This window comes from Mesoplodon mirus, assembly GCF_964341445.2.
Source record: "Mesoplodon mirus genome assembly, chromosome: 4".
NCBI lineage: Eukaryota > Metazoa > Chordata > Mammalia > Artiodactyla > Ziphiidae > Mesoplodon > Mesoplodon mirus.
Genome location: NC_138979.1, coordinates 41,581,219 through 41,603,766, shown reverse-complemented (window position 1 = coordinate 41,603,766; position 22,548 = coordinate 41,581,219). Strand labels below are relative to the sequence as shown.

The following is a 22,548-nucleotide window of genomic DNA, read 5'->3' as shown; positions in this document are numbered from 1 at the left end:
ATGTGCTGGTCACTGTGCTGAGTTGGTGCTGAAAAATTAACAAACAAGATGGACATATGTCTGTCTTTAATTACCATGTGATGATAATCCCCAGAATGCAGATTCCTAGTAGGGCTTGTTCACTGCTCTATTCCTCAGGATAAGAATAGTATCTGACACATAGTAGATGCTGTAACAATAAATATATGGTGAATTAATGACTAATATATGTTTTTATACAATGCTTTTGTCTTCTGAATATAATTTTATACCTTACACTAACTGGTCAAGTATGCAGGGGAGTATTAATTTTACATATGAGAAAACTGGAGACTAAATTGTCAAAAGACTTCTAAGGCTAGGTCGAGTAATGGCACTGGACTCACAAGCCATCAATTATGAATATATTAGACGTTGTAATGCTTTCTTCAAAGTTTGACTCTAAAGTTCAATGTGCAAATCAGATGGAAGCTGAGACACACTGGTTCATGTAGGTATGGGAGGCAAAGGTCATCCATTTCTTTAGGTTTCTTCCCCATCTTTCATCCCTTGAGGACATTGGGTTGATATGTCTGTATGGTGGTTAAGACTTCTAGGCATCTTGTAAGTAACTTCTGTATTATGCAGTCTGCTCTGGATTCAGAAGCTAATCTACTCTTGCTTATTTAGACAAATTACTTAACCTCTCTAAACTTCTATTTCCTCATCTGCAAAGTGGCAGTTATAATAACAAATGCCTGTAGGGTTATTGTGAAGATTAGTGGAGATAATGCATAGAAGCAGTTACCAAAAGACTGGCACTCAATGAATGTTAGTTATGATGGTGATGAGGAGAAAAAACAGCTTTTATAATCATCTGGCCTGATGTAAAATGATGAGGTGGACCTTATTTGTTTTTCATGTAGTGATGGGATCTTTCAATATTAAATGAAATATAAATATTCATTTTATTTTACATCACAGACATGACAACTAAGATAAAAATAAACACTGGGAACAATGTGTTTTTGCTTTTGTGGTGTTAGAAAGCGTTTGAAGGTCTTAAAACTGTTTTGCTTTGCAACTGATTTTGCTTTAATAAACATTTATTTAAGCATACTTCACTTAGGACATTAGAAATTCAATTTAAGTTCTATTTTATTCACATTAATATACATTCATTAAATAATTTCTGTAGGCCAGGTGCTCTTCTGGGTTCTAGAGACTCAGAGATGTGATAAGACCCAATCTTATCTTCAAAGGGCTGAACTTCTGGTGGAGTGAACTATTATAATCATGTAAAACAAATCCTGTGGCATCGGTATCCACAGGTTACTTTACAAAAATTGAAAATGTCCGTAACTCTGGTCATTTTGGTTATCGGAGTTTGTTGTCTAATATATTTCTCAGGACAGGATCATGAGAATCATATTCCCTGGGTTCTTGAATATTAATAACAATGTGTCTGTCCCTCTTTGTATTTGAAGATCAGTGTTGTTTGATACAAACATTTCTGTCTCATATTTTCTTTCCTTAAATGTCTTATTTAATTCTGTGAATATCACTGTTCAATTTTCTTCTGATGCATTGCTGTCAAAAAGGGATAACCTAATTTTCCCTTTTTAAGTCCCCTGCTTTTATTGCCTAGCTCCCCAATGAGTTTTCTTTTTCTTTAATATCCAGTAATATTACTAGGTTATGTCTTGATGTTGGTTCTGGATCAAGATTATGCATCTCAGACACATAATAAATTATTTCAATATGTAGTTTTACTTTTTGATTATTTTATGTGTTTTCTCAGTATAGGTTTTTTAGTATTTTTAGTATAGTATTTGTTCTGATCCTTAGCTTTGTTTTCTTTCTTACCTGCTCGTATTACATTGGTCACTGTTTGCCTATCTTCAGTGTGTCATTAGGTGTCATTTTCTCTTAAATCCTTTTCATCTCTTTGCTTCCTTAGGATTAAAACTTTTTCTTTTCACATTTTTCTCATAAGGCATGATTTGTATTGATCCACTCATATTCTTTCTAGTCTAGATTTCATTTACAAAATTATATTTTCTTTTTCTAACTGTTTATTGAGTTACCTCATTTCTGAGTTTTTAAAATTGTTACATGTATTTTTTTTCATGAAGTATAGAACTTCTTCCCTTTTAAAATTTTAACTTTTAAAAATCTTTTAAGTGTTTATTTTGAAATAATGGGCATCTGTCCGAATAGTTCTAATAATTGTACAAAATAACCCTGTATAGTTTTTACCCATCTTCCCCAGATGCTAACATCTCTCATATCCACTTATAATGATGAAAATAACATCAAGACACTAGTATTAACTACTCTATAGACATTATTCATATTTCGCCAATTGTGCCAATAAAGTCCCTTTCCCCAATCATAACAATGCATTTAGTATTCATGTCTTCTTAATCTCCTCCAATCTAGAAGAGCTTCTCATCCTTTTTTTGTTTTTCTTGATCTGGACATGTTTTATGAGTTCTGGTCTGTTATTTGGAGAATACACCTTAATTTGTGTTTGTCTGATGAGTAAATTCATCTCCTGTATTTTTGGCAAAAGCATCACATAGGTGTTGCTCTGCCCTTCTCAGTGCACCGTATCATTGGATATTTGACATTGCTATGTATTTCTAATGGTGATGTTATCTTTGATCAGTTGATTACGGCAGTATCTGCTGTGTTTCTTCACCATAAATTTAGTATTTTTTTCCCTTTGAAATTAATAAGTATCTTATGGGGAGATATTCTAAGTCTATGTAAATATTCTGTTACTCATAATACTTTCACCCACTAATTTTAGCATCCATTGATGATTCTTGCTTGCAACAATTACTATTATGATATTTCCCAAATAATAACTTTATTTTCCTTCACTCCTTCTACATTTACTAATTGGAATTCTACTCAAATGAAGAGCTATTCCTTTATTTATTTATATCAGTACAAACTTATAAATATTTACTTTATTTATGGATAATAATATATTATTATTACTTTTATTATTATTGATTTTATTGTTCAAATCTTACCACATTTGGTCATTGGGATTCCCTTAAAATTGATTCCTCTGTCATTTCAACATGTTCCCATTATTTTTGAGTACTTTTAAAATTTCAGGCATCATAATACATTCTAGACTTATATTCTTCTTTCCTCACCCAGGCATTACTTCAAGAAGCCCTGATTTCTGTGATTAAATAATGATACTTAGAAAATGTGATCTGAGCATTTTATATGTTCATTGCTACTAGGGGGTTATTGTTTCTAGGTTCTTCTAGTAGACAGAGCTAGGAAATAAATGCATGAACACACACACACACACAATACACATACTTTTGTATCTGTTTCTTTATCTACCTATCTCTCTATATGAAACCATGAGTTCATGCTGATACTTCTGATTCCAGTACAACACCACAGAGTTAATTCTTTATTTATAACTCCTTTTTGTGACTATGAGAAAACTGGTTGTTATTACTCATAATTAACTTACTTGTTTACTCAGTTCTAGAATACATCCAAAGCAGTCTTAGAATTGGTAGCTCAGAATTGAATACTGCTATGAAAAACACACTTGTGTACTATTGTTTTTGTCTTTAGCTTTAGAGTATATAGCAACAATATTTTTTTCTAAAGTTACTTGAGTCATTTATTTCCTTCCTACTTCCATAAGTGTTATTTATTTGCCATAGAGTTTGTTTATTTGTAACTAATCCATTTGGAGTTCTATTCATGGTTTTCTCATATTTATTTATTCATATAAGTGTATGAAACATTAACATGATTCTAAAAGTTGGAACAATACAGAAAGGTATGATCAGAGGTGTCACTTGCCCTTTATTCCTCCTACCCCATTCGTATTCATCCATACTTTATATCCTGTTTCCATCTGCCTTCTGTAAGTAATCAATCTTATTAGTTTCTGATTTATCTTGTATTTTTTGCACAAACGAATAGATGTATGTGTATTGTCTTATGTCTCCTTCATTCTTAAATATGCTTTTTATATCTTACAAAACTTTTTATCATTTAACTTTATACCATGAAAATCACCATTCCATATTAGTTCATAGATACCTTCCTCTTCATTTAATAGCTGCACAATACTCCATTTTTTAAATGCACCAAATTATTCAACCACTCTCTTATATGAGCATTTTCTTCTGTATTGTAATATTATATCCTGTTACCTTACTGAATTATTTATTGAGTTAATCATTGGTTTTTTAGGTCATAATATAAAAAATATGTTATTATATTCATATATATATGTAGAAGCAGAATTGGTGCATACATTTTTTTTTTTTTTGCAGTACACGGGCCTCTCACTGTTGTGGCCTCTCCCGTTGCGGAGCACAGGCTCCGGACGCGCAGGCTCAGCGGCCATGGCTCACAGGCCCAGTCACTCCGCGGCATGTGGGATCTTCCCGGACCGGGGCACGAACCCGTGTCCCCTACATCGGCAGGCGGACTCTCAACCACTGTGCCACCAGGGAAGCCCGATGCATACTTTTTAAACACATACATATGACACAGAAAGTATCCACCAATTCTTATTTTCTGATTGTCTTTCTCAGGAATGAGTGTTGGATTTTTTCAAAAGATTATTTTTTAATTTTTTAACGTTATGGAGATAATCATTAGTTCTTGGTTTTTGGAAATGCTTTTTATAATTTCCCATTCTGACAACTTTTTGTGAAGATTATTAATGTATTTAAAATTTCATAAATTAAATAAATTATTCTTACTCATATCTGGTAAATAATATTATGTGGTCCAAAATGTCAGCCAGTTGCAATAGGTGACCTCAAGTGATTACTGACACCCTGGCTGGTCTCAGAATTGTTGGCGCAGACAAAGGTCTCAAGACATAGCTTTAGAAACTTTAACCTTAGAGTATTAACTGTTTCAGTGGGAGTGATACCTATTTTTATTGAGCCAGTTGTATATGGGATCAAGTGCTATGTAGAAATGTGAATTAACTGGTTACATATTCCTGATTTATACAAGTGATAGTGTAGGGCTCACCTATATTTGCCCACCCCTTAATCTGGTCTGACCTGATTTCAGCTTGTCCTCACCTTGTTATCTTTTGAATTGTTCCGTTGGATGTTTGAATGATATTATGAAACCAGACTTGTCAAAATAACTTGGAGAAAACACATTTTCATCTTAACTCTATATTGGTTTTCAAATCAAAACATGCAAAAGACTAATACAATAGTGGGGAAAATGAGGTGGGAAGGTAGGGGGGATGTCTCTTCAAACATTTGGAGCTAGTGCTACTGTAGGTCGGATGCTAGTGATTCTAAATAGCATATGTTTTAGGTTCTTGGAAGTGTGGTGGCAATAAAGTCCTTTATAAAGTACATGTTCCTATGTAAGTGTTTATTTTCTTTCTTTCCTTAAAGTATAGTATAAGGCACTGCTTCTTTTTGTTTATTGCCGTTGGCTTTTTAAAATAAATTTATATTGGAGTATAGGTGATGAGTTACTTTCAGGTGTGCAGCAAAGTGATTCAGTTATACATATACATATATCTATTCTTTTTCAGATTCTTCGAGTAGAGTTCCCTGTGCTATACAGTAGGTCCTTGTTGATTATCTATTTTATATATAGTAGTGTGTGTATGTTAATCCCAAACTCCTAATTTATCCCTTTCCCCAACCTTTCCCCTTTGGTAACCATAACTTTGTTTTCTAAGTCCGTGAACCTGTTTCTATTTCATAAATAAGTTCATTTGTATCATTTTTTAGATTCCACATATAAGTGATATCATATGATATTTGTCTTTCTCCGTCTGACTTACTTCACTTAGTATCATAATTATCTAGGTCTGTCCATGTTGCTGCAAATGGCATTATTTCATTCTTTTTTATGGCTGAGTTATATTCCATTGTACATATATATGTACCACATCTTCTTTATCTATTCACCTGCTGATGGACATTTAGGTTGTTTCCATGTCTTGGCTGTTGTAAGTAGTGCTGCTATGAACATAGGGGTGCATGTATCTTTTCTAATTATGGTTTTCTCCAGATATATACCCAGGAGTGGGATTGCTGGATCATTAGGTAACTCTATTTTTAGTTTCTTACGGAACCTCTACTGGTCTCCGTAGTGTCTGTACCAATTTACATTCCCACCAACAGCGTAGGAGGGGTCACTAAATGTGCGTACAGATTCCCTCGAGCTCTTGTTAAAATGCAGATTCTGGGCTGGGACCCAGGTTTCTACGTATCTAACAAGCCCCTGAATGAGGCTAATGCTGTGGGTTTGTGACCATACTTTGAGGAACAAGGGCATGAAAATAACTAGTTTAGGTTTGAACTAACCTAGGTTCAAATGTCAGCTCTGGGTAATTTATTTAACAAAGTTGACATTTGAACCCTGGTCAGTTCTCCGGGCCCATCTTTTAAAGACCTCAGCTTTCCCCTACCTGAGCTCTGGGGTGACCAGTCCTCTGGTGTCACATTGCTGGGTTCTTGGAGGGATTGAGGGACCCCTGGGTTTGATCTCTTGTATTCCCCTTCTCCCTAGATTATTGCCTCTCTGAGCATTTTGCATGACAAAAATATTTTGAACTTAATAATATGTCTCTGGTAACCCTGATCGTTTGAGTTGTATTAGCAGCTGTGGCCTTAAGATGAAACTGCCTTTTGTTTCTCCCTCTTTCCTCCCTTTCCTGATCCAAGTGATCTTTATTTGGAAAGCTTTGGGTGCAGTGGCTGGCCCATGGTGGCCCATGCTGTTCTGTTGTGTTCTTCCATGCATCTCTTTACCTTGATAAATATTCTCCCCCTGCGTCCATGCCACCTCCTGTTACTAGGATGTGCAGTGCGTGGTGACGCACTTGCTAAGTCTCAAGCACGCTACCTCTCTTTAGACTTCAGAACTTGCTGTGCCTCAGGCACTTGTATCAGCAAGCCTGGCATCACTCATTCAGTCTGATGGGCCCCATCTCTCCTTTTATCAGGCACGGATGGATGGGAGATTTTTAAATCATTTTATTGTCTGACTGCAGCTTTATAGATGATCTTTCAGGAAACAACTCACTTTTCCTCTTTCTTCCTCTGACTTACGGTTCTTTCTTTGCTTCAGGGGTCCTGGTAGGTCAGGGTGTGCTTGTCAAGGCCTTTGGTTATATGGTTTATTTTCCATTCTCTGGTCAGTATAAGCCCTGTTCTTAGCAGATACTTAAAATCCACAATTAGTCTTAAGAAACTGGTTTACAGTGACATCATTTCCCTTTAGACTGTCTGACCTTTAAGGGTATCCTTAGGTTACCATGAAGTTGGTGGCTTTTATTCAGTGACCTCTTAGGACTGGCCCTTCTGATGCATTTTTTATAATTTTGACTGAGTTTTTTTTTTTTTGGTCATAAAATGACCATATTTTCAGGAAATGAAAAACCTTTTTTTTTTTTTAAGGGAAGGAATTTGTTCTACCAAAACGTGCAGGTTTAATGGTTAGAGAGACATCCTAGACACGGGCTGAAAATACCCGTGGAGGTTGGGGGAGAGTGTACCCCAACTAAAACATTCAAAGTCAATTAAAACAATCAAACCCAACTGTGGTCAGGGATCCTACCTTTGAAACCCCTCCGTTCACCAGGAATTGAGGGGTTTCTTGGGAAATATAGGAATTTCAAGGCTATAACTGCAACATTCCAGGACAAACTGGGTGGTTGGTCACCCTAGACCTGGCATGCTTTGTGCATCTAAGCTTTATCTTAAACTAGACTGTAGTTAAACCAAAGCTTTTTTTCTAAGAAATGAGGACTATTTGGATCAAATGACTTACCCCTGTGAAAACCAAAAGGAAGTGCTTTTTTCCCCTGCTCTGTAAGTTTGCAATTTTCAGTGGGGAAAAAAATAGCAATGCTCACCATTTTATTCTCCTTGTAAGCAAAGCAGGACTTCAAACTCTATTTGAGGGATGACCCCTTTTCAGAAATTAGAGGCACTGAATTTATTGCCAACCAGTCATAGCTGTCCATCTGCTAATTCTCTCCACATAGAGGGAGCAGCTGTCATTTCAGAAATGCTACAGTAGATAATAAGATGGGGTGCATTTCCTCTTCAAATGCTTAAAACAAGTCCCGAGGAAGAGTGGCGGCAGTTCCCCTGACTGCATGCATCTCTGATATTATTAACACAAAATGCCAAATTGATTTGGAGATTGGAAGAAAATGTATTTGCTTTAAAAGGAAAAGCACTCAAGTTAGGTGTAGTACATATTGTAATAATCTACAATTGCCGAGATCTAGGAACTGCAGAAGCCATAGGCACACACAGAGATACTCTCAAAATCATAGCCACGCACAGAGCGCTGAATACAAATACACACATACGGGTTTCCCAAGTTCATACAGTCTGTGTATACCAAAGGAATGCATCGTTGTCTCCACCACTGTGAAACAAACAAAATTTATCCCCAACTAAGAGCTTGCCTAAGTCTCACATTGGCCCAATTTCTCTCCAAATCCATGTACCTAGTCAATCTTAGATGCCATCCTCCTCTTGGTACTGTTTAATGGCCTGCTTGGTATATTAAATAGTCCATTCAGCAATTTATATTGTTATATCCTTGCATTTTTTCCTTAGATAACTTCTTTTCTCTTCAGTCTCATTGCTTCCACCATTAAAAGTGCTCAAGTCAACTTGAACTTAAAACTAACCACAACCTCTGGTTTGGGGTTCCTAGCCAAGATTCTACTCCCCTCCAATCAACCTGCATATAGCTCTCTGATTATTATTCATAAGGAAAAATATTAGGATGAGATAAGGAACTAATGAACATAGTCCAAGTGGTGCTATGCGTCCCTGAGTATTGTAGATGTGGATGAGGATGTAGATACAGCTATAGATGGAGACGTGCATGTGTATATAGGTGTGGACATGACATGGACATAGACAAGGGTGATGATAGAGTTATGTAGGTATTTCTCCATGGAGATATCTAAAATAGAGATCATTTAAGTTAACCCTCAAAATAGTCCTGGGAGATAGGTTATACTTATATTCTTCTGCATATGACAATATTGACTCTCAAAGGGGCCCCCAACCCCATATCTGGTGACAGAGCTGGGAGTTGAGACTTGATCTCCTTAACCAACACTCAGGCTCATTCTGATTGCAACACAAAACTTTTTCTTTCCTATTTTTTGAAGAACTGTAATCTAGAACAGTATATCTGCTGTTTGGTAACTTCTGAATCTTTTCCATGTGGACATTGCTCTTGGACTTCGTCTTTGTGGAACATACGGAAAGAAGAGGTAGAGAGAGTTGCATGGAACTACTGGCTATTGCACACATATAATGCTTGCATTTTCATTTCTACAAACAGAAATGCTTTTAAGGGGCCTTCACTGATTTCATTACTTTTGATGTTACAAAGAAAAAAGAAATCTCCAGTGTTGATGAGAATCCAGGTCAAGGCAAAGAGAATCACAGAGCAGTTAAAGAAAATCCTGAGGCTCTGGGATTTTGTGCCTGCAAGTACCTTGATTTGAGAAAAGAAATTAATTTAAACTCAGCAAATAAGCTCAGGAGAAAGTCTGGGACACTGGCTTCTTTCCATTGTTATTTGCTTCTTTCCAAAAATCTGCTTTGTATTTTACCTTCATCCTTGGTCGTCAGGCAGAAACCGTATTTCTAGATGTCATTGCTATTAAAAAGAGGAAGTGGGGGGTGGAAAGCAAGAAAAGAACAAAAAAGTCAGAGAGGTAGATGCAAAAAACCTCCCATTTCTCAAGTCAAAATATGTTAATGGTGAAATCGGGATAAATGATTAATCTAATGATTTTCAGTTTCCAGTGAGCTGTAAGAGGGGCTAGCAAGCAGCAGGAAACTAATATTTAAAGATAATTTCAGAAACATGAGATGAAAAAGTGGTGAAAGGAGGAGGCTGAACCTTTTTCCTTCCGCCTCCAAGGTTTATTGAAAATAACGTTTTCTCTTTAAACAGAAAACGTATGTGATTCTACATTTAAATCTAGTACATTTTTTTCACTCCAAATTATTTACTGAATACTAACTCTGACACAGTTACTATATTAAGGTTTTGATGGTAACAAAGAAACTGTTTCTGCCTCCGGGAAGCTTACAGTCTAACTGCAAATGTAAGAGAAATAAAAAGAAATTTTAAAAAAATCTAAAAAGGTTTTTATAAGAACTCTGATGAAGGTTGTCCCAGGATGCTATTGCAACAAATAGGAGCAGAATGTAATGGCCTGGTGATCAGGGAAAGTTTCCCTGCAGGGCTGATTGTTGAATAGGTGGGAAGGGATAGAGCTTTGGAGAGTCCTGGCAATGAGACCAGTAGGCACAATTGCTCAGAGAACTGTGTGCAGTTTGATCAAGCTGAAGTATGGACAGACAAGAGCGGCAGGAGGTGGCGATAGGGATTAGGGTAGGGGGTTGGGAGGACTAGGCGATGGAAGTACTGCACTGCTTCCTCCTTATCTGTGGTACCTTGATCCTTAGCCCTATTGAATAAACAATGTCTCAGCAGGACTTCTGGTTGCCTCCCTGGAGAATGGGCTGTGCTTGGTAATTTCTGGTCGTCCTTGGCTTTTAGGATGACCTTACCTGTCACTCAGCAACTCAGCTTCCTTCCCTCTGAATTGCAGTCACCGTTCTCACTCACCAGCTGTGTCACCTTTGTAAAGCGACTTGATTCTTTCAAACATGAACATCCCCTTTTCCCAGATGAGGAGATGTATGATTTTAAGCTCATTTCTAGAGCTAATATTCCATGATGATGTCTCTGAAAATGATAGTCTGGCTCTCTGAGTAAATGTCAAGCTTTCTGTGTCATCTATATGGACAGGGCGGGCAGAAGCAATGTGATAGGAGGAAGAGCCTTATGCTTTTTTTCAGAGGGAAACAGACCTGGATGAACAGCCTAGCTCTAAATTATGTAACCTTGGGCCATTTATTTAACCATTTCTAAGTGTCAGTCTCTTCATTGGGGTGCAGTAATATCCAGAGTTATTGGGCCAGCTAGAAATATCATATGTAATATGCCCAGCATGATAGATTGAGCTCAACTTAATTATTTGTAGAACTAAAGGTCCCAGAGCCTAGAGAAATTTATTGAATTTGTTCTCCGTGGATGTGTTGTGTAGCGGGGAACATTTCTCAAACTTTGCCTTCAAACTCTGGTAACCCCAAATCAAGTTAAATATGGTTTCTAAGTTCTTTTAGGGGCTGTGAATAATCACGACACGTTGGGAGATTAGAGGCCAGATATGCATCTTTCTGGACAACTTCAATTGATGTCAATTGAGAAGAAGACGGAAGGAAGTTAGATTCATTAGTTTAATTGTTTGTCTTGTCGAGCTTTATTTTCTCAAGTTATTTTCTTCTAAACGTGTATTTATTTGCTTGTTGTTTGTTCCTGCAGTCACAGATGCTCACTGAGAGGAGGGGATTTGAACAGACAGTGGCTCTCTCCTAGTGCTCATCTCCAGCCCACAATTTACCACGCCAAAGGGCTCCTCCACTACCTGGGCAGCATCGGCCGACGTCCCATGGTGAGTTACTTCCTTCACTTCCTTCTGCTTCTACACTCTTGCTTGGTTCCTTCCACCTTCCAGGAGGCAGAATACATTCTGTCCAGGCAGGAAGACCAGACACAAGCCAAAGACCTGTGTGTGACAAGCTGTAAAGTGTGTGTGTGTGTGTGTGTGTATTCAGTTCCTAAGGCTGCCATAACGAAGTACCACAAACTGGGTGGCTTAAAACAACAAAAACATATTCTCTTACATTTCTGGAGGCTAGAAGTCTGGAGATTAAAGTGTCAGCAGGCCCTGATCTCTCTGAAGGCTATGGGAAATAACCCTTCATTGCCTCTTCCTAGCTTCTGGTGATTGCCAGCAATCCTTAGCATCCCTTGGCTTGTGGGGGCGGGGCACAATTCCAATCTCTGCCTCTGTCTTCACATGGCCATCTTTGCCCTCTGTGTGTCTGTGTAGAAATTTCCCTTATCAGGATAGCAGACACTGGACTAGGGCCCACCCTAATTCAGTATGGTCTCCTCTTAACTTGATTACATCTGTAAAGAATCTTTTTCCAAATAAGGTCACATTCCTAAGGACTGGGAATTAGAGCTTCAACATATCTTTTTGGGAAACAGTTTAACCAACAATAGGAGCAAAGCAGTAGTTCAATACTCATTGGTGAAAACTGGGCAAAAAATTGCATTTCATCCCATTTCCTGGGTCTTTTTTTTTTCTTTCAGTTATTGTTCAAGAAAGGAAATGGTATTTTTTCCAAATGGTACTTTTTCCAAATATTATTTGAAAAAAATCCTCTAGATGTTCAGATTGACATTCAACTAGTACTTATTAAATTCCAACGATGATTCTGGTACTATGCTAGGCGCTTTCATGTGTAGGCTTTTCTCCCAAGCCTATAGTAACTTAGCAATTGATGAAAAACAGACTATATGGATCCAGAGGCTTAGGCTCAAGATAAGATAGGAGGCAGTACTAGCTAAGTAACTGTATGAAACTGATCATTTATTTTATTTTTATTTTTTTAACATCTTTATTGGACTATAATTGCTTTACTGATCATTTATTGACTACAAACTGTGAATATATCTGTCTGCAAAAGTGCAAAGGAGCATATGTCCAAATTTAGAGTGCTTACCTAACTTAAGGAACTTAAACTAATGTGGAAAAGCTCACGGATGAACCAACTCAGACAATTACCTCTACCATTAGCCAAATTTTGACCATGTACTATGTCATCAAAACAGTGCCACATTCAGTGACTATCTAGTGAAACAATGTGTGAATATCTAATATAGAAGCTTATTTAACTCTCAAAAAGATTAAGAGGTCAAGTGATTCCCTTGGCATCACCAGGAAGCGTGTGGCAGAGTTGAGATTCAGTTCTGATCTGGTTTTCCACCCAGAACCCCATCTTTCTTCAACACTTACTCTTTGAGAGGATGTGTTGGCATGTCCCCAAGACTACCTTCAGGTTCGGTGATTCCCTGGAAAGACTCACAGAACCCAGAATAGTTTTTCTGCTCATAATTACAGTTTATTACAGTGAAAGGATACAGATTATAATCAGCAGAGGTAAAAAGCACTGAGGGCAGAGTCAAGGAGAGACAGGTGTAAGTCCAGGTGTCTGCTCCCAGGGGAGTTGTATGGACAGTGCTTAATTCTCCAGCAATGATGTGTAATAACAGGTAGAGTGTTGATAACTGGGGAAGCTCCCCTGAGCCTCGGTGTCCAGGACTTTTTATCAGGGGTTATTTTGTAGCCATGGTGTCCCACATGGCTGATCTTAGTTACTCAGTCTCCAGACCCTTCAGAGGTCAAACTGACACTTTGCGGCACAAGAACCCCACCATATATCACATTGTCAGCATCAACCTTCTCACATTGCCTGAGACCCAGGTAAAGAAAGACACTTTGATCTAGCAGACTATTCCAAAGATGTCAAGGTGTTCTCCCAGGAGTCAGTCAAGGGCCAGACCTTTCTTTGGAGTGTACAGGGTTTAAACACTTCAGACTTGCTGAGTCAACACTTTATTGCAAAGAGGACAAAGCACATCCTTTTCCCTTAAGAATGCTTTTTCTACACTGGTCAAAATGTGCAATATTTTCATGCTAGCTCCCACCCCACCCCCCTTCCAAGGAGATGCTGTAATCTATGCTGTCTACCCTGTAGAAGCAAGTTCATGGCCTACATAGCAGAGCACCAATATCACAGTCAAGATCTTGAAAAGTATGTCTCTCTGAATAGAAGGCCTAAGAGTATGTCTCTCTGAATAGAAGTATGCCTCTCTGAATAGAAGGCTAAGCCTCTGGGAGGCGAGAGAAAGCCTTACAGAGAAAAAGGTTCCAACCTGATACACAGTTCAGCATACACACATTCAACCCGCAACAAACAGGATTCCTCTCTGTTCTGACAGTCTCTAATTGAAGAGCAGAACATTTATTTTAAAGCGTGACAGGTGAAAGCCTTGTTTAAAAATATAAATAAACATTAATTAACTGTAAACACGACAGCCACAGACTTGTTTCCTGCTGGGACCATCTGAGAGGTGGGTGAGAAACAGCTGAGCCCTAGATGCAATTCACAGTGTCACAAAGCTCTCCTACAGGCTCAACATCACCTTTCAGCTACCTATGCAACTGTATTTAACTGGCCTCCTGCTGACAGCAGAAGCACTGTCACTCATTCAGTACTCAGGCCTGTCCTGTGCTGGGAAGATTTCCACTGAGTCAAGATTACCTCTTGGGCTAGTTGTAGGTTAACTGTGACTCCACTCAAACTCTGACTCTTATGAAGATATTTCTTAAAACATTAGGAAGCCAGTTTCTGGTGGCTAGAAGATTTCACCTGTTCTAGATGATACTGAGACATTTGCCTATTGGCAGGTAGAATAATATAAACTCCCAGAACCAATGAGAAAAGCAAGACAGTGAGAGAAAGCAATGCCATGATACTTCTGGGGGTTGCTAAAGACCAGATAATTCATTCAGTTTATAAGCAATATGGCATTATTCATAAATTGTTTCATCCATCCACCCATTCATTCATCCATCCTTCCATCCATCCATTCATCCATCCATCCATCCATCCGTCCATCCATCCATCCATCCATCTATCCATCTATCCACCCATCCATCTGGGCAGTCATCCACTTGTCTACTCATTTACACCATGTGTGTAATCACTGCTAGATGCCAGAAGGTACCTTTTCTCTGAGGAGTCCGTAGTTTCCTTGGTAGAAAGTAGAGTCAGGTCTGCAAAGAAACCAATGTAGTAAAAGATGGTAAAAAACTGAAACCAAGGCTCGTGGGAGTTGTAAGAACACAAACGAGAGGTTGAGCCACTTTCCCTCAAGGTTATGGAAAAGCTAGAGACTGGAGATGCCATTTGAGCTAGACTTGAAAGATGAGTAAAAGTTTTTCTTGTACTAGTAGTAAAGTAGAGACGTAGTCTTTTTTTTATTGTAGTAAAGTAGAGAAATATTCTTTCTTCAGAGGTCTATGGGCCTGATTATGGACTTTTAGATCTTCTGCCTTGTGAAATTGAAGAGTTGGTGAACTTAGGGTCACCTCACAGAGCAAAAGAAAGGAAGCTTTTTATTAACTAATGGCATAGTTCTCACATCACACTGATCTTATGGTCTCTTTCCCATCTTCTTGAACTTCCATTTTCTGTCTCTCTTGTTTGTTAGAAGATCAGGAAATCTGCTCCAGATGTTGGAGCCAAAAGCCCAGAAACCTACAAAATATTGGCATATTCATACATTGGAATACTATTCAGCAATAAAAAATTAAAGACAGGTCTTCCCTGGTGGCGCAGTGGTTGAGAGTCCGCCTGCCGATGCAGGGGACATGGGTTCATGCCCCGGTCCGGGAGGATCCCACATGCCGTGGAGCAGCTGGGCCCATCAGCCATGGCCGCTGAGCCTGCGTGTCCGGAGCCTGTGCTCCGCAACGGGAGAGGCCACAACAGTGAGAGGCCCGCCTACCGCAAAAAAAAAAAAAAAAAAAAGATAAAAAAATAAAGACAATAACAATAAACTACAGATATACTCAGCAACATGGACCAATTTCAGGAACATGTTTAGTGAAATAAGCTAGACACTGAGAAGCACATATTCTGTGTTTCTATTTATGCAAAGTTTAAGTAAACCAGAACAGTGGTTGCCTCTAGAAGGGGATTAAATAAAAGGGGCCAAGAGGGAACTTTCTAGGTTAGTGGAAATGTTCTATATTTTGAATGAAGAGTCAGTTACACCAAAACTCATTGACTCAAAACTCATTCAAGTTCTGTTCATGTACGCATTTACATTTATATTTACTTAGAATTAAAGAGAAATCAAAGCAAAGTCACAGAGCTTTGAAATGCAGCTAGGAGGTAAAGGGGGCTGTCCCAAATTAAATTGACCAGCATGGAGGCATGCAAGTCAAGCCAAGGAAGATTATCTTTGCCAGAACACAGAGAAAGGCTGAGGAGATTTATTAGAAATCAGTAAGCTCTGGCCAGAGAAAATGTATGTAAGCGGAGAAGCCCAGAGGAGCAGACAGGCTTGACAGTCAATGAGTAGGAAGCGTTGAAGTGTTCCTCTTTGCGGAGCGAGTGCCCCATAAGGGCCAGGAGGCACAAGGCTCAGGGGCAGTAGGGCATGGCTTGGGGGAGTGGGTGAAAGCTCTCAGGCTCTAGCAGGCTCCCAGGAAGCCAGATCGGCAGTCTCTTCTGAGCTGCTGGGTTGTAGCTACCTGGCCCCTGTGTCGCTGCAAAGGGTCTGGGCTTCACAATTAGGAGAGGTATGGATTCCCATCCCCTTGGCTCTTGCTCTGTGAGTGCGTGTTGGTAAAGGGATTGCAGTGCTCTCTGAGCAGCTCATTGATTTCCGTTTACCACTCACAAAAACTAGGGCGCCTTCTGCCAGGGGCCAGGGAGGGCATATTTTGGTTTTATCTTTCTCTGGGGCCCAATGGAACAGAACTTTTAGCTGCTTAAATGATTTTCCTGGTCTTTTCTGTCCCTCTGGCATATGTTTTTAGTTAATTAGCTTCTTTTTGAAAAAAAGGCATGAAAGGAGAGGGGAAAAAGGAATGGTATGTCCCTTCCTGAAATCTTGTCTCCAAGGACCTCAAGATACTCTATACACATAATTTATTTTATCTCCACTTTACTCCTCAGAAGTGTTAGAAGAACAAGTGTTATTGTTACTTATTTTCATTGACTCAGGCTAAGGTACTGAATCTAGAATTCTCCCCTTTTTGTATTTGAGGATATAGTAGGGAAAAAAAAGAAAAAAATCCCCAAACCAAAAAAAAAAAAAAAACCATGGAGGTCCTGGGTAAAAATAATAATAATTTGATTCCATATTTTTTATTTAAAATTGTTCCCATGCTATCAGAATAAAGATCGAACAATGCTTCTTTAACATACCAGAAACCATGTTTTGTAGGTGTTTTTTTAATGATAAAAAGCGAATGCATACAATTTGTAATTTTTATTTTTTTAATCAATTTTTATTGGAGTCTAGTTGATTTACAATGTTGTGTTAGTTTCTGCTGTACAGCAAAGTGAATCAGTTATACATATATTGACTCGTTATTTTTAAATTTTTTAAAATAAATAAATTTATTTATTTTTGTCTGCGTTGGGTCTTCATTGCTGCACGCGGGCTTTCTCTAGTTGCAGCGAGTGGGGGCTACTCTTTTTTTTTTTTTTTTTTTTTTTTTTGCGGTACGCGGGCCTCTCACTGTTGTGGCCTCTCCCGTTGCGGAGCACAGGCTCCGGACGCGCAGGCTGAGTGGCCATGGCTCACAGGCCCAGCCGCTCCGCGGCATGTGGGATCTTCCCGGACCGGGGCACGAACCCGTGTCCCCTGCATCGGTAAGCGGACTCTCAACCACTGCGCCACCAGGGAAGCCCGGGGCGGGGGGCTACTCTTAATTGCGTTTCATGGGCTTCTCATTGCGTTGGCTTCTCTTGTTGCGGAGCACGGACTCTAGGCGCACAGGCTTCAGTAGTTGTGGCATGTGGGCTCAGTAGTTGTGGCACACGGGCCCTAGAGCACAGGCTCAGTAGCTGTGGCGCACGGACTCTAGAGCGTAGGCTCAGTAGTTGTGGCACACAAGCTTAGTTGCTCTGTGGCATGTGGGATCTTCCTGGACCAGGGCTCGAACATGTGTCCCCTGCATTGGCAGGCAGATTCGTAACCACTGCACCACCAGGGAAGTCCTTCACTCTTTTTTAGATTCTCTTCCCATATAGGTCATTACAGAGTATTGAGTAGAGTTCCCTGTGTTATATAGTAGGTTCTTATTAGTTATATATTTTATATATAGTAGTGTGTTATGTCAATCCTGTAGGTGTTTTTACAGATGTAAATACTCTACATTTAAGTGAATTGCTAAGGTTTCTTGGATAAACTTATGTTGGAAAGTAAAGGGAATATTCCCTTCTCTCTGACTAGTATCTCCAATGAAATTTCTATGTATCACAGGGACTGGAAACCTGGGGTTCCCCATATGCTACAGGGAAGGCCAGTTAGATTTTTCAAAGAAGTCTGAGAAAATTCCCTCTTTTTCATCTTTTGCAAAATGGACTGAGGTTAGGAGGTGAGGTATAGGGGAAAATTGGAGGATGTTTGCCCGGATCAGTGTTTCCCTTCAGCCTAGTTGAAGGTGCCTCTGCTCAGCGCTGGTGGAAATGGGATGAAGGCAAGAGACAGGACCAGATGGACTAGTTTTGCTATAAAGGTATTCTCTGTGAGGGTGGGCTGCAAGTCAGAACAGGCTTCAGATGAAGACATGGGGAGACCTGTGCTTCATCTGCTAAATATCTATGTCCAAGGAAGACTCTAGTGAGAGAGCAAGGCAGGGATGATCATGGCCAATGGCACTGGGCATAGCGCTCAAAGTTCTAGTCCCAGAAAGTAGGGTTTGCCAAGACTAAAGCACAGTCCAGCCTAGGGTCCAAGACAACTAACAGTCCTCCAAGATAGGATTGCAAATCAGGAAACGGAGGCAAGCTTCCTTTTATTGACTGGCTAGGCATGGTGGTGGGTCAGTGTTCATACCCCATTCCCTAGGTTTATCCAGACAATTTGGAAATCTGCCATGGGTCAAAAAGACTAGTCTAGATCCCACCTTCTGGTGAAGACAGGGTTCCCGATAAGCTATCTACCCTAACTGACATTGTCACACAAAGTGGGTAGGTTAATCCTTCTACCTTGAGAGCTTTAGTGCCTGCAACTGAGTGAGATAGATGGCAGAGGCCTCACCCAGGCTGATAGGTTGCAGGCACTGTGTCCAAAGGTGGCGGCCAGACTGCTGCTTCTCTCCCTTCAATGTCTAGAGCTGGAGAAAAAGAGCAGTTTTAACTGCTGGGGAGCCTGCCAAGGCCTCACTGCACAAGTACCCTCTTGGGGTGTTAAGCTCCCTCCTCACGTAGGGGCAGCTGGCCAGAGAAAGCGAGTAGAAATCAGCTTAGGCAAGAGCTCAGGGTAAGCCTGGTTATTCACTCTTAATTTTGCTAATTGACAGACTTGTTATACTGCACTTTATCGTTGTTAAATCCAATGTTTTATAATATTTTGTTCTGGAAAATCTTTGGAGCCAGACCAATTAGAGTTTGAGATAAAACACATGGGTTTTCAATGGGAGGCCATGTGCAAATCACTTAACTTCCTTTAACCTTAGTAAAAGTTGAGCCTCATATGTAAATGTGAATGATAGCCTCCTTTCAGGAATTTTATACTGATTAAACATGTATGTAAAACCTTAGCAGTGTGACAGGTACGTATCAAGCATTTAAATAAACAGCAGAGATTAAAATTATTATTACTTCGCAGGAGGGTGCTACATAGAAAACAAAGCCTCATACTAGACTGCATGATTTTGCATTAAGGTACATGTGCTCTTTCAATGTAATTGAAATATTTTGGAAGGCAGGCCATTATATTATAATACATAACACTGGAATGGCAGAAAACCTCCTCCAGCATTTTATAACATGTAATAAAGGGTCCCACTGTGAGAAATCTCATAACCGGTTAGTTACTAATACCTTCTGCTGAGTGAAATGTGAAAAATTTCACCCCAAATTAGACATTGGAGGGGGACAAAACTGATTTGTAAGTAAAGGCTGCTTTTCTGAGGCCATGTTGGAACTTTGGCCCACAATGACGCAATTTAAGTGAAAGTCTCTCACTTTAGGAAAGGGAAAGCAGCATCAACTCTTCTTTCAGGTAGTTTTAGGAATAAGTGCTGCACATGCCCTCTGTGGTTAGCCTCAACCATGACTGATGTTGCTGATAACTCAGATGAAACACTAGCTAAGAAGAGAGCATGACTGTCAATAAAAGGACTGGGAAATGTGGTCTTGCAAACAGGGTTCTTGGATAATTGAACATGCCACCCATAGCATTTCCCTCATAGAAAGGTTTACGCTACTCAAGAGCTTGGGCTGAATGTTGTCTGCAAAATATTGTGCACAGGCTGGCATCTCCAGGGCTTTAGTGAGACTTGGTTGGTTTAATTGGAAGCACTGCTGTTTTGGGTTTCCATCACATTCCCCAGAATTAGCCTCCTTTGAGCTCCAGCCTCGCCTTCATTTTCTTGTGGCGATGGAATAAATAATGCAGAGGTCTTGCTGCCGGGAAGCAGGAACAAGACCCAGATGTCAGGAATGGAAAACACAGCAGCAGCTTAAAGCTGGCAAAGCAGAGCAGTAAACAATCAGGAATAGGTGAGCTGTGAGAACGGGCGAATGGCTAGGGGAGGTGTGTTTGAGATGGGGGTGGGTAACCTCTTGAACAAGGTGCCCAATTAGCTTACAGAGGAACCAGGATGGGACCAAAGAATGGAGGGGAAAGATGGTGAATGCATGTGAATAGCATAGTAATGTGGCCCTGAACGGTCTCTTTACTGAGCAAGAAATGATGGAACTCATGTTTGCGTGAATTAAATTAACCTTGCAATTTAACTCAGACAGTAATTCACTGGGAAAGGCACTAGGGAGATGCGTGAGAGCCTGATTTCAAAATCGTAATCCAATCCACACTATACACCTCGCTGATGAAGAAAGTGAGACACAGGGGAATCAGTTTAGCTCAGGGTAAACAAGTTCAAAACTAACCACTCCAGCTCAAACAAAACAAAACTTAACTGAACAGAAACCTTCAAATCTGCATCTCTTCCCATGTGCCTTGCCTTGGGGAAAAGCACATCATATTGTCTATTCACTTAATCCGGAAATCTAGGTATTATTCCTAACCTCTTCCTCACTGAGCCCCTAAATCCATTTAGTCTCCAATTCCTATAGATTTTACTTCCTTACTCTCTCACCAAAAGTCCTTTCTCTCCATACTTACATTTGCTGACTTAAACTAGGCCCTTGTCATTTCTCTTGCCTGGTCTCAGTCCTTGTAATCCATTCTTAACACTCCTGTTCTGGTGATCTGATCATGCCGGTCCTCTTTGCTCCAATACTTTGATGGCTGCTTCACCACCTTCGGGGAAATGTCCAGACATCCTGGAATGGTGTGCACGTGCATTAATGATGTGACCACTGTCCACTTCTGCCTACACCTAAGGCCCACTCTCCTTCCCTCTGTAGTCTTATTCTGAATTATTGCAATTCTTCATACCCATAGTCCTTTCTTCCTCATTTTCCGTTTGCTTGGACAGCCCTCACTCAGCAGGACTCATCTTAGGCATCACCCCCTAGAGAACCCCAGGACCACCACGTCATACACCTTCAGGGGTGCCATTCCTTAGAGTGCAGTGTGAATGATGCCCCATGAGTTGTGCAGCGTGTCTGTGTGTCCTTATCTGTGTGTCTCTCTCCTCTCACTGCAATATGATCACCTATTCACTTGTGGGATCGTCCCAACAAAACAGCTCCTGGAAGAGGCAACATAGACCCAAAAAGTGTTTTAAAACATGGAGTCTGGATGAGAGCAAACTCAGGTTCAATTACTTGCTCACATACTTAATAGCAGTGCAAACTTAAGCAAGCCTAGGCAAGTTACTTACTTATTTTTTTGCTATTAAGTTTTCTCAGCTGCAAAGCGGGGGATAATTATAGCACCTACTTCATCATGAGATAATCTACATTAAGTGTTTAGCACAGTATCTGAAGCATCCTAAGTCTTCAATAAATTAACTACTGTTGTTCTTGTCATTGTTATTGAGGGCAGTACTGCCTTATATTAAAATTTTAATTTCTCCTGCCACACCACAGGCACCCAGTGAATATTTGTTGACTCAATTGATGAATAAGCAAGATAGGGCCATTGATTAACCCATGGGTGTTAGAGTGCCATGACTGGGCACACTTCCTATTACAGAATTTTACCGAAAGGAAGTAGACAAGTGTAAAGTCATCCATAGGAAAGAAAAAGTTTCCTCAGCTGAAATAACTTGATAATTTGTCTTGTAATTGCCCCCTGCAATTTAGAGGAACACATGTTTCTTATAACTAACAGGCATTCATTTTTATGGATGTCATTTGAGCAACAAGTAGAACAATGCCTCCTTTACTTTGAATTTTCAGAGGCCGCTAGAACTCCTAGGGCTTCTTCCCACAGGTGGGGATGTCTATAATTTGTTGTTTACCTCAGCTTTCAGAATCTGTTAAGAGTCAGAAAACAATCAAATCTTTTTTTCCAGTTGAATTTGGCAGCTAAGGAGCACCTGTCACCACGTAGGCCTAGCTTCTGGCTTTATTGAGGAATCTGTTGCTAAGACACAGTCTTAATTTGTTTGCACAGTTTTCATAAGAATGTGGGTGTTTATTCACAGAGAGAAACTGAGGCATGAGAGATAAAGGTTGGTGGAAAATTCATGATGGTAGAGGATTAAACCTCAAACAATGATTTGATTGGTCCCTTTAGAGGCTTTCAATGCATGGTCCCGGGCCCAGGGGCATCAGCATCACCTGGGATTGTTGAAAATGCACATTCCCGGACCTCACACAGACTTGCTTGCATCACAGAATTGCTGGGGAGTGGCCCACGGTCTGTGATTTAACAAGTCCTCTAGGTTATTCTGATGCTTGATAACATGTCAGA

The 22,548-nt window shown here is 39.8% G+C and overlaps 1 protein-coding gene across 1 annotated transcript in view; it reads left to right on the top strand.

The window, feature by feature from the left end:
• The window catches only part of AGBL1 (AGBL carboxypeptidase 1), a gene marked incomplete at both ends in the record, with an annotated part of 577,244 nt that overhangs the window by 441,416 nt on the left and 113,280 nt on the right, over positions 1–22,548 (top strand). Inside the window, one exon of the mRNA XM_082618728.1 lies at positions 11,383–11,512. Within this exon, the coding sequence (XP_082474854.1) occupies positions 11,383–11,512 (130 nt within the window). The remainder of the gene's footprint in view (positions 1–11,382; positions 11,513–22,548) is intronic.